The following is a 12,755-nucleotide window of genomic DNA, read 5'->3' as shown; positions in this document are numbered from 1 at the left end:
GCATTACTATCTTTATCCACAATATACAAACATTATGCATTATGAATCGGGATGTGGATGTCTGAGACTGATTGTCTTCACATTCGATGATGGTTCAATCTGCTGTTTCTCCTTTTAGGACAGACTGATATGTCTTATTTTCTGCTGTCGATTTGCTCTTCCAAATGTCTAATTTTTACTCATAAGTCTGCTACATTTTCTGCTCCATATCTGCTCTTTAAAATAGGAAAGATATGCAATGAAGGGTTGTTAAATAGAATGCCAAACAACTCCTTTAAATACCTCCTCCAAAATCACATCTTTACCGAGAGACACAACCCTCTTATGCTGGTCGCCCCAGTCAGCATTCTATTTATATTTTATTTATTTATTTTTATGTTGCTCTTCCAAAGTGGGCACCTATCTTGAAGGGGGTCGTCCCTCCTTTTGCAACCCATAAAAAATGAATTAAGAATCAATTATCTAGTCGGCCCTAACATTTGATCAGTTATTATTATTTATTTATTTTTCCTAGGCTCAATTACAAGGTCGACCCTCTTAAATTGCTAATATATATATATGTGCCCAGGTTAACTTTGTTTTTATTAAGGCTGTTATGCCTAGTGTGGCAACGTCATGACAAGGCAACATTAAACATTGAGGATATGAAAACTTCTCCTCCATACGAAAAAAAAAAAAAAGAAAAGGCAAATAAATTGCAATAGCAGACATAAATACATGAGGCACTCCCCCATTTTCAATGCTGACCAACAATAAGATAAAGCTCTATTTCTCAAAAGGATATTTGGGGGAGAATTCTAAGATATTTTTGTAACATAAGTTATAAGAACTAATTAACCTTTATGAAGAAATCCTGCAAACATGCATACCCAGAATCTGTTGAGATAAAATTAAATTCTCTATGGTATGGAAAAATACGAACTTTCTTGTATAAAACCAAAAGAACATGATAAGAATTGAGATGACCAACTGGGCACAAGCGAGAAAAGAAATGAGAAAAACAGCATATAATACCAGTTTTTCAAGAAGTTTCAACCAAGAAAATAAATGCATTTATCTTATGGCCTAGGCATGGGTTCCCTCCCATGAAATTTATACAAATTTAGTTGTGGTTTTATTATTAAAGATGCCCCAAGCAATCTCTCAAATTACAAGCATGGGTCTTTAATAGTTCCAGATAGCATGGAAACTCTTTTGTAAAGATTCATCAAGTAATTCTCAAGATTGTTAAATAAATATGTTCAATTCACACATATAACTTGTTGTTATGTACACCTTTGTCATATGGGGCTTTTTTGACAATTATAAGGTGGCCGTAGGATATACTAAAGTTAGACTTAATACTTGCATGTTCATCATAAGTATGCAAAATTATCTGGCTTCATCTGACAAACTGATTCCATTTCTGTTGTATATCTCACTCTAGCATGGTGTCAAAACACCTACATATTACAAAGTTTTTGTGGATTGTATAAACAATAAGATTGTTGTCAGTCACTTTACACGGCAAAGAAGGATTACAACCTGTCTGAATGTTTGAATTCTCCATTTTGACAAAAGATGAAAGGAAAAAACAATACCTGTGCGACCTTGAGAATCATGCGAGTTAAGAAGAATTCCTTGTGATGCCAGGTCTTTTATATCATCAAGATCTCCATACCTTGCAGCCTACTCTGCATCAAGGAATTAGAGCTAGAAATTCTTATATCTGATGAAATAGAGTCATGTTGTTGTGGTCAAGAAAGAGAGAAGACTTTAGAAAATGGATTTAGAGAATCCCACCCATTTTTCAGATAGAGACAGTTTTAAGCATCATATATTTGTTGTTCCATCAAAATTTCATGTCAAATTAAATTATTTGATATCCAATAACAATACAATTTCGAAAAGAGAATAAATGAATTTGGTACATCCTTTTAAATATTGTGCACTAAACACAAAAACATACACAGAAGATCAAACACAAAACTGCATCTTTCATTTAAGGAAGAAAATTATTACACAGTGTACTATACCATAGCATAAACCATTAAGCATTTACACAGTGCCCCACAAGGTGTCGCCCATTTTGTAGAGCTACCTCAAGCATCTCTAGATAATGCCATCATCATTTTGGCCCTTATCTTGTTAGGATTATGTAATTTTATTAAGTCTGGGTTGTACAATTTTACCTTTACACTTGAACACATTGTGACATACTATTTATGACTCGAATATATTTCAGTGTTACATAAGGACATATCTCCCTTGCCCCAAACCTCGCATTCCAATTCCCTATGGCATCCCTAAGATGCAGGGATGGCAAGGGACACTACCTAGCCATCCCTTATCCCTATGGATTTCAGGGATGCATCTCTATAACGCTTCCTAATCAGACCCTACATCATGCAGATGTCTAGCCATCCCAAGGGCAGTCAACGACATGTATGGCATTCATTGACTGTCCTTTTCTGCATTTAAAAAAATGAAACAGATTTCATAATGTTTTAAAGGAAAAAAAATAGGTGGGCACTCACAAGGTCCACCGCACCCTTTATCAAACCCTAAGCCTCCCTATATCTATTCCACCCCTTTATTTGCAACTCACAATAAATACAATCAATTTGTATGACAGACACGCATGCACACCAAAATCTTCTTGCACATGCACAAACGCACACTAAAAACCTCTTGCACTATCATCTCTATAATGTATCCGGTTGGCCCCTGCTATCCCCATTGTAAAATGTTGAGGAACATATTTGTTGGTATGGTAGAAAATGTAGCTTTAGCTGAAACAGAGTCTAAGCTACATTGATTTGGTTTCATAATACTAATGTATTCCTTTAAGATGTTTAAAGCAAAGTTCCCAGACTCGGACTCGGCAAGGCCGACTCGACTCGTGACTTGGCTATGACTCGGCAACGACTCGGCAATGACTCGGCAAAATTAAAAAACCCTTGAAATTAAGAGATTTTTAACAATTTAAAACTTGTTTCATGCACCCATTATTGAATAAAGCCCAATTATAATGTGTGCTAGCTTGTTATGCCATGAAAGGCATGCTGGTAGAGTATCTACTTGTTTGGGGCTTCTGTTTAGTATTTTCTTTGGCCAAATTGAAATTTTGGGAGCACCAACATGAGACATCATGAACATCTTCACTTGGAAATTGTAAGGAATGCTTGTGTATGGTAGCATTAAATAGTGTGCTTTTTGAACTTAGGTTTTACCTTGGGACTATAGTTGATCTTGGTCTTTCTTGGACCTCTTAGTTTTTAGGCTATATATATGTTGGATGGAAGGGGGAATTGTGAGGCCAAAAGGGTTTGAAAATATGCTCCTTAGAGACATGTCCCTTGCCAAAAATAACCTTGTGCCCCATGGGGGGATTTTTTGGGATGTGGGGACAGGTAGGAAATGTCCCCAACTCACCCCCTTTTTTCAAAATTTTAAGAAACATCCCTGTTGTGAGGTACTCACACATTGCCCCATTGCAAATGAAGACCCCCACTTTTTGCTTTCTAGGGTTAGCTCTTTTAGTTTTGTTGTTGGTCGTTTTAGTGTCTTAGCCTTTGCATTGAAGGGATTGAGTTTCTCAAAGGTCATCAAATCAAGTGGATCTCCTCAAGGTGGAGTGAAGGAGGTTAGGTCAGTTGAGTGATTAGGGGTTATTTAGATCATTCCTAGGGTTTTTGTGTACTATATGGTCACACTTCAAGTTGCTAAATCAAACCTTGGTTGAATGCATAGTGTCCTCCTAGGTCCCGTCCCTTACATCAAGGTCAGAGTGAACTCGCCTTAAAAGTCTGGAATGTCATCCTGATCTTGAAATGGCCTGAAATTTGACTGTCTAGAAATTTGAAGGATCCTCCAAAAACTAGATTTTGCATTATAACTCATGGAGGTCCGAAACCACTCTCAAACATCTTGACAATATATATGGAATATAACTTAAAGTATAAGAAAGAGAAAAGACATAAGGAAATGTCACTTATACTTAAATGTTATATTCCATATATGAATCTTGACGGAGAGACTAACTTGTCAAACAAGTCAAAACATTGACCTGTCGTGGCCGAGTCTTGGAGCTTGGACTCGGCCAATTTTGCCATATCTCACCTGACTCGCGAGTCAGGCGAGTTATGGTCAAAACTCGCCGAGCTTGGCTCGACTCGCCAACTCGACGAACTCGCCTGACTCGCGGCGAGTTTGGGAACTCTGGTTTAAAGTGTAAACTCTTATTAATAAAATTTTATTAATCTAATATGGTTCATGATTAAGTGTCACGTGTGTGACTCCGTGACTACATTGGTTCAATGCTTGTTGAGCCCCTGTGAACATTATTTGGAGGTGACGATCTCTCAATAATGGACACTTGTATTTCTGATCTTTAAAGTAAGATGACGATCTAACAATATCGATCTTACCATCATGATGGATATCATGAGACGTGATATCCATGGACATGTCATGATAGTTGTCATCTCTAAGTAATATATGTTCATGGTGGATGTCATGAGAAATGATATCCGTGGATATGCCATGCTAGATGATGTTACTAACAGAGATGTTCATGGTGGATATTATGTGACGTAATATCCGTGGACATGCCATGAATCAATATCCTTAAATTTGCCATTAAGGTGGATATCATGAGCCGTGATATCCATGGACAAGCCATAATGGTGGGTATTACATTACGAGATCATGGTGGATATCATGAGACATGATATCCGTGGATATGCCATATCTTCTGATATCACAGTGAGGTGACATCTTTCTTTTATAGATGAATCTATTGTGATCACAATAAAGTGTTGTAGGATAGAAGAATATCCTCCCTTGCTAAGAGGGAGTGTTAGAATGCATATAGCTTCGGTCGGAATATACTAATCGTTATATCTGTTGAATGCATATAGCTTTGATCTTCGAATTAGTCATGATCATCTATTACTATCTGTTATCGATCTAATCACTTATCGTTTTCCTCTATTCGGTGATTATTAGTAATGGTTATGACTAAGGTGAATTGCATTGTTAGTTAGCGTTTCGATTCACTAATGAATCGTTACAAATTGTTTTAGTGCCACCATTTCATGTTAAGGGACATGGCCCTTAGGAAAGCCCATGGAAATCATATTTATGGACAATATGATTTCCTTAGCACGGTAAGGAACTATAGGAGTGCAGATCGATACTTACCTACAGGTGGTTCCATATAAACAAGCAGTCTGTAATTATCATCGAATTATAAGGAAGTTCATACAAAACAACTTGAAAGGCATTTGGATAATATATTACATATCGTGGCACATACATACAGCAGATTGGTGACATATACAAGAAGCAGATTGGTGACTACAAACTGATCCGTGACTTACATACAAATCATATTCGAAGGATTTAATTGATATCAGATTGTGACCAAGGTACAAATAAAATTTTAAAATTACCTAATCATATAAATCTGATTCCAAACTTAACATCACCCACTTCCATTGTAAATAGTCCCCCCCCCACACTATACATATTCTTATTTCCATTGTGGAAAATTCTTTTAATCTTATTTCTTCTTTCAAGATCAATCAACCCATTTTCACCTTTTCTAAAAGTTCCCCTTCATCACCCACTTCCATGGTAAATAGTCCCCCTCACACTATACATATTCTTATTTCCATTGTAGAAAATTCTTTTAATCTTATTTCTTCGTTCATTCCCATTATAGATACCACAAAACTACTTTTGTTGTTGATTCTAACCTCCCCTATTATTGTTGATATTTCATCTTCCTTTCCTATAAAATCAATCAACCATTATCACCTTTTCTACAATGACCGCCCTTGTACAATATCCTACCCTTCCCATTTCAAGAACTAATGTTATGGAGCACAATTTCCCCTCCACCCCTTGAACAATATCTCTACAATAAGTTTTCCCTCTATACCTTTCCACTCCGCAATACACCACTTCCCTCTCTAACATAAAACCTCCTTCCCCTCCTCTTTCTTCCCATCCCTCCCTCATTTCTACTCCTTTTCCAATCAACATCATCAACCTCTCAACATAATGTGGTTGAGTCTTAGTGGTACCTCACCACTCAAAGTGCCAAGACCACAACTAAAGTTGTAGAGCCTCCAATAATGATACAATTGAACCTAATGCCATAAGTTATGTGCTACATAACTATGATCCCCAAAGTTCAAGAGCCACTAGACCAAATGACCCAAGCAAACTATCATGCTTCCACATCTTCCAAGGAATTTCAAGAGGACCTCTAAAAGAATGAAAGTCCAACGTCATAAACAAAGTAGCAAATTACTATCCTCTAACTTGAACAAAACTAAGAGAAAACTCCAAAAGAGAGCAAAGAAAAACTAGAGAAGCCACATAGACCTTAAAGGATGAGCAAAGAAGATAAAAGGACAAAGGTCAACGACTTGAGGAAAGAGGTTTGACACCTACAAATCAAAATGGTCCAAGAAGACCATAAGACAAAAATGGATCAAGATGCTAGCACCCATACAAGTTGTATAACATAAGTGGGCTCCAAGCTTGGCAAAGCAACAAAGATGGGTTCCAGCTTGGAAGATAAATTGAAGGAAAAAAAAGATATATTGAAAGCCGCAAAAAATAAGGTAGTTTCCAACAACCTCATAAAAGACGTCCACCAGTCCTACTAGCACAAGATCAGACAATCCACATCCAGACCAAAAGAAACATTGATTTTCATTGACCATTCTAGAGACCTCGACAACAAAATACAAACAAACGGAAATAAAGTGGTCCAAGAGATTGACAACTTTGTTCACCTCTTTTTTACCCTTGTTGAAATAGGATTTATTAATCAATAATAATAATAAATTAAAATATAAAAGAATAAATATAAAAAATTAATATAATTAAAATTTAGTTAAGTTTAATGAATGATCAAAAGGCATGAAATGAAAAGTTGTGACTCCCTCAAACATGAGATATAATAGGGAGAGAAGATAACTTCATTTGAAAAAAAAGGGGAAAAAGGAAGAAAGAAGGGAGCAAAGGAATTAAGGAAGCATTAATGGGAAGAAGATAAGGAAGTGACTCTTTCAAAGGGGCAGCAATAATGAAAGGTTGTGACCCTTTCGAAGGGTGGTAATTGTGAAAGGTTGTGACCATTAAGAAGAGGTGTGACTCTCCCTCACATTGGAGAATATAAAGTGGAGAAGTTTTCATTTGAGAAGGCAGGATCCATGGAATAGAACAAAATATCTGAAGCGTTAAAAGCAGATTTAGGAGCAGACCTAAATCATAATTATAAGAAAATCTGGAAGAATGATATGAACATTTATCAAAGAGATCAGAACACAAATACAAATCTGCAAACAATAATAAAGCAGGCATCGAAGGAAAAGAAGAGGAAACATTAAATCAATAACCAGAGAATCAGACCTGATGGAATAGAAAGGATTCTCATACACACATATTTATCTGAGTATAGGTAGCAGATCAGATTGATATAAACAGAAGACCTGTGCATTTAATGAGCGAAACAACATCTAATTGAATCTGTCCAAATTACTACAGCAGACTGAATATACATAACTGCAATAATTCTTCAAGAATATTGGGCAAGATTTAGTGTCCTCCCAAAAGAAACGTTGAATTTCATTGACCATTCTAGAGACTTCAACAACAAAATACAAACAAACGTAAATAAAGTGGTCCAAGAGATTGACAACTTTGATCACCTCTTTTTTATTGCATTTTTGCTTTGAAAATTTGAAAATTGTTTATGAATAGCATATCTATGTGAACCATGAGTAGCCACTGAAACCCAATTGTTTCTAATTGTAACTGTCTCTTATAACTGTATGTAATATCCCACTAATTTTTTTTAATTTTTAGACCAATAACAATTCATCCACAACAAATAACCCGTTAAGGTTAGAGGAATAAACCAAACAACTGAAAGGGAACCCTTCCACCTTTTGTTCACCGAGAGCCCAGACTAGGAGGGTGAGAGCATACGGTGTTCCGGGGATTGTTAGCAATAATAATCAAAATGAAAATTACAATGCATGGGTGGCGAGCCAGCCCCTTCTGCTTATCCAGCAGGATAGAAACCAAAGCTCTTGGCGGTAAACCGACCAAGGGAAAATAACAATAAACTGAAGTTCAATCACTCAACCGCGTATTTCAATGGGAGGACATTACATTAAACTATCACTCTACCACATATTTCAGCAGGAGGACCATTGTATTGAACTTATCACTCGACCACTTATTCGGCGGGAGGACAGAATACAAAAACTGAATTACAAAACTTAGAAGGCGACAAGCCAGCCTCTTCCACTTATGCAGTGGGAATTACAGATGAAAACAGAAAGAAGGGATGATCAGTACTACTAAAACAACCTTACAATATTGAGATGAGATGAGGAGAATAATGGCAGATTTCTACAGCAAGACTGTAATTTTCTGTTACACTGATCTGCAGGCCGAAAAAACAATTTCAGCAGCCCATGGAAACATCAAAATACTCATAACTCACTCAATTTTTACCCGAATTGATTCAAATCAATCCCAATCCCACCATACATCAAATGCAATGACAACCAATCAAAGCCACATCCCAAACAAACCCATTTTTATTTTGCACGCATCCCAATGCAAAACAGAAAACCCACGCCTAGCCTAGGAATTTTGATTTTATCTATTAAATTCATTGCTTAGTTTAAAATGCTCAAAAATCACACATTGTATCGCCATGGCATGGAAGGAAGGATGAGCCGGTACCCAGATGGATGGAGTCGCCTGGTTAAGAGATATGAGCAAATTTCACTTTCAGCAGTCCCGCAACCAGCAACCAGAAACAATCAAATCCAACATCAATCACTCCATAATCTGCAACTCATTAACCAATCTACAATGGGAACACAAGGGCACAGCTAGGTACTATATTGCAAGTACGAAACTGAGACTCAGCTAGGAAGCCAACTTCGAAGCTCAGATTTTCAGTAGCCAAACCGGCAACATAACGATGCAATTTTCAAAGATGGTGCAAATGGGAGCCCAAGCCTCATATTTATAACTTCACTCTTCAAATTCAAATGCCATTCCTCCAAATTCCACGCCTTGCATTTGAATTTCATTCCACTAAATGTGGACCCAAGTGTAGCGCCACTTTCTCCTAAGTCAAAACTCACGCCCAAAAAGGGGGAGGACCCACTTTAAACACTTAGGCAAATAATGGAGATGCAATGTGAAATAATAATCTTCTAAAATATTTCTACATCCCATAGTACACCTGAATTTCGCCAAAACTTAGGATAAAATAGGCATTAATCCCAAATTTAATAAACCAGTAGCCAATAAACAGATTAATTAAATATTAACCTTAGGATAAGGAAATAATATTTAATTATGTCGCAAATGACTCTCGTACTGATTATTATCACAGCCAGGATGAAACTGAGCCCGGACGACCATAGAACTGTTGTAGAATCAGAACCCTGTCTACTGCCAAAAATAGAATTGTGCCACACAATCACTTACTAAAAATAGTAAGTCAAGAACTAATGCTCAGAAAAGCATGATCCAGTAACACCAGAATGGTCATTCCCTGACTTACTAAAAATAGTAAGTCCTTGTTTCATCAATGCTAGACCCTCATTCTTCATTCCACCTAGCCTACGGGTCTCAGGAATAGGCTAATGGACCACTGAAAGAGCATCAATGAGAAGGGGACATTACACTGTATTTGTAAATTGTAACAGCTCTTTGAAAAGCATCATCAAGGCCTACACCATAGCATAATGCCATAATGCATTCACATCTTTCTAATTAGGAAAATCAGCTAGGACATATTTTCTCCTAGTTTTCTATCATAGAAATCCACATTCCTTGTCTTCTAGTTTTGTACGCATATGTACAAACCATGTTCATATCAAACATATGAGTATTATTCTGCTATATTGTTGTCTTCATAAATATCCAATGGTTTTTACACTATGTTTTATTCCATGATACATTTTAACACATTTATTTGCTAGCTAGAATATTGTATTGTTCTCCATGCCACCATCCTAGACCCCATGTTACAAATCACTAGGATACAAGTGGCTAGGTGACTCAAGTTGCTAAACATAGTTGGAAATGCATGTGCGTCAGTCTAACATGTGATAGTACAGTTCTATAATCTTTTTGTTCATACAATTTCTAGGAATGATATCATGCTTTCAAGCGAGTATGCTTCTCTTCAAGAAAAAAGAGGGTGGCCTCCAATGTTCCTTTTGCTTACTCCTCATGATGTAAGAGAAAGCAGTTTAAAAAGTTCTATAAACAAATTAGGGCAGAGTTCAATGTGAGGATTTTTAAAATGATGCAAATTTGCACACATTCCAAAACTAAACTAAATCTTTAATTCCCACCTAAGGATGGATAACACAAATAATAGTTATAGTGAAACTTTACACGGGCTTGATAGTACAAATCTATCTTAGGGTTTGGCCACAAACACTTTAACCTTGGCATATTGAATGTTGCCAAACGCAAAAGATCGTTTTGCTTTTCTCCTACAACGCCATTTCAAAGCTTTGAATTTGTTCAACTTTACAGGCTACTCATTTTTGCCGATAGGTGCATCCACGTCCATGGAGAAGGAAGGCTGTCAATTGTCAATAGTACCTAAATAATAACGGTAACTATAATGGCCAATGAAGGCAGGCCATCAATGGCACTTAAACCATGTACAGGGCAAAGCAACAGCTTGCAGGACAGAAAGAATGTCGTCACCAATGAGAGCAAAATTACTAAAGCACCACCTATTGAAAAACAATGAGAGACCCAGGTTTATATGCGCTTATATTGAAAAAAAGAGAGCTATTACTTTGGAAAAGAAAAAAAGCGAGAACCTTGCACGCAATCCCCACTTGCATACAAACAGAAGGCAATCCAAAACGAAAAAATAAAGTCCAAATACAACATATTCATGCACAAAGAAAAGAACAAATTTTAGTGAATAAGACATCAAGAAACGATGTGCAGAGCCCTTTTAGTCTATCCTTGTAAGCTCTCATAAGCTCCATTCAATCTGTTTCATGTTGTAATGTAACCTCCATTCAATCTGTTTCATGTTGTAATGTACCCAAGTGCCCCTGAAAATGTAACAAACAGTAGTACATGTTTAAGAAGAGACCGAAAAACATGCCTCAAGTAAACCTTCAATGAGTTGAGAATTGTCTTGGTTATCTGCATGCAAATGGTCATTGGAAACTGGTGGAATGCCGTTCGCAGCTGCCATCATGAAACTCTGTGCCCTCTTCTAAATTGTGTCTTGCCTGTAAGTAAATGTCAATTATTCTCTCGGTGTATTTGCATCCAGCACAAAATAGACTTGTGGAAATTGAGAATAAAATAGAATTCTCAAGCCGTGTAGGGAGATCAGGTGAAGTAAATGCTTTTAGGATGTCGGGTTTGGTTTTTTTCTTTTTTAAATATGGAAAGGAAGTTTTATAAGATTAAAAAATATAAATTAGAATCTTTTCTTTGAAAAAGCGATTTCAAGGTGGGGATGAAAACTTTACACTAGTTTAAAAGATTTATTTGTCATATATCTATAATTTTTAAAGTATTTTAGGAAGCTCTCTCTATAAGATCATAATTTTAAATAAATTTTAGGTCTTTGAAAGGCACTAACTTGATCAGTGTAATAGCAAGTTATTGTAGTTTGGTTGTATAAGATGATGTTTTCTAGAAAATTTATATATGGTAATGAGGTCTTTTGTTATGATCTTTTTTTGTGGTATTTCTTTATAGCAATCATATTGTAATGTAGGGAAATGGAGTTCACTAATCTAAACACGCAAACTAGGAATCATTCCCAATCCCATTATTCACTGGAAAACAACTAATTAGGCACAACTTTAGCCTTTTAGGAGAGCTGAACAAATGTGGATTGATTGTTCTCTTTTGATTTGATTGATTGGATTTGATTAGAGATTGAAAATGTAAGAACTAGATTAAATGATGCAAAATTGGTAATAATCAACATAAATAGACAAATGCAAACAAGGAATTGAAAATAAAATATACAAAACCATAAATGGATTTTAGAAAGGAACCCATGTTTGAAATGAGGGCTAAAAATGGTTGAAAGAAATGCTAAAATGAAGTGCTAAAATGGGACAATTATACCTTTAATTGATGATGCAATGTTCTTTAGATAAGTCCTTTGAGTTTTGATGCAATAAATTGATAAATCGTAACAAAATCATCATACAACATACTTCAAGACAACTTGGTGTAGCTTGATGCTCCTTGTACTCAGATCTATTCTTGAATGAAGAATATGTTACAAGCTAGGGTTGTCGTTGCACCAAAAGATCGACATGTCAATGCCCAATACAACCACTAGACTTATAGAATCCACAGGAGGTTGTTAAACCATATTGGGAATCCCCGCGAGGGACGCTGGCCCACTACCAACAATCCCCCTCTCAATGTCACTTGTCGTGGCCTGTGCAATTCGAACCTGTGACCAAGCTTTGATACCACTTGTTACAAGCTAGGGTTGTCGTTGCACCAAAAGATCAACTTGGCAATGCTCGATACAACCACTAGACTTATAGAATCCACAGGAGGTTGTTAAACCATGTCGCGAATCCCCATGAGGGACGTTGGCCCACTGCCAACAGAATATTTGCTTTTGAATTGGAATGATAGAATTTCTAGGTATGAAAGATGATCTGAATGAATCAAAGGCGATGTATTATATAAATTTCTCAAGGTATTTT

At 36.4% G+C, this 12,755-nt stretch overlaps 1 protein-coding gene across 1 annotated transcript in view; it reads right to left on the bottom strand.

Moving 5' to 3' along the window:
• LOC131072430 (uncharacterized) overlaps nucleotides 1-11,434 on the bottom strand; it is a 75,375-nt gene extending 63,941 nt beyond the window's left edge. The window contains exons 1-2 of the mRNA XM_058008575.2: nucleotides 11,171-11,434; nucleotides 1,581-1,668 (exon numbers count right to left, since the gene is read on the bottom strand). Of these exons, the coding sequence (XP_057864558.1) occupies nucleotides 1,581-1,668; nucleotides 11,171-11,266 (184 nt within the window). The 5' untranslated portion in view covers nucleotides 11,267-11,434. The remainder of the gene's footprint in view (nucleotides 1-1,580; nucleotides 1,669-11,170) is intronic.
• Between the last annotated feature and the right edge of the window lie 1,321 nt (nucleotides 11,435-12,755).

This window comes from Cryptomeria japonica, chromosome 8 (assembly GCF_030272615.1).
Source record: "Cryptomeria japonica chromosome 8, Sugi_1.0, whole genome shotgun sequence".
Classification (NCBI taxonomy): Eukaryota; Viridiplantae; Streptophyta; class Pinopsida; order Cupressales; family Cupressaceae; genus Cryptomeria; species Cryptomeria japonica.
This window is presented reverse-complemented; position numbering and strand designations above follow the sequence as displayed.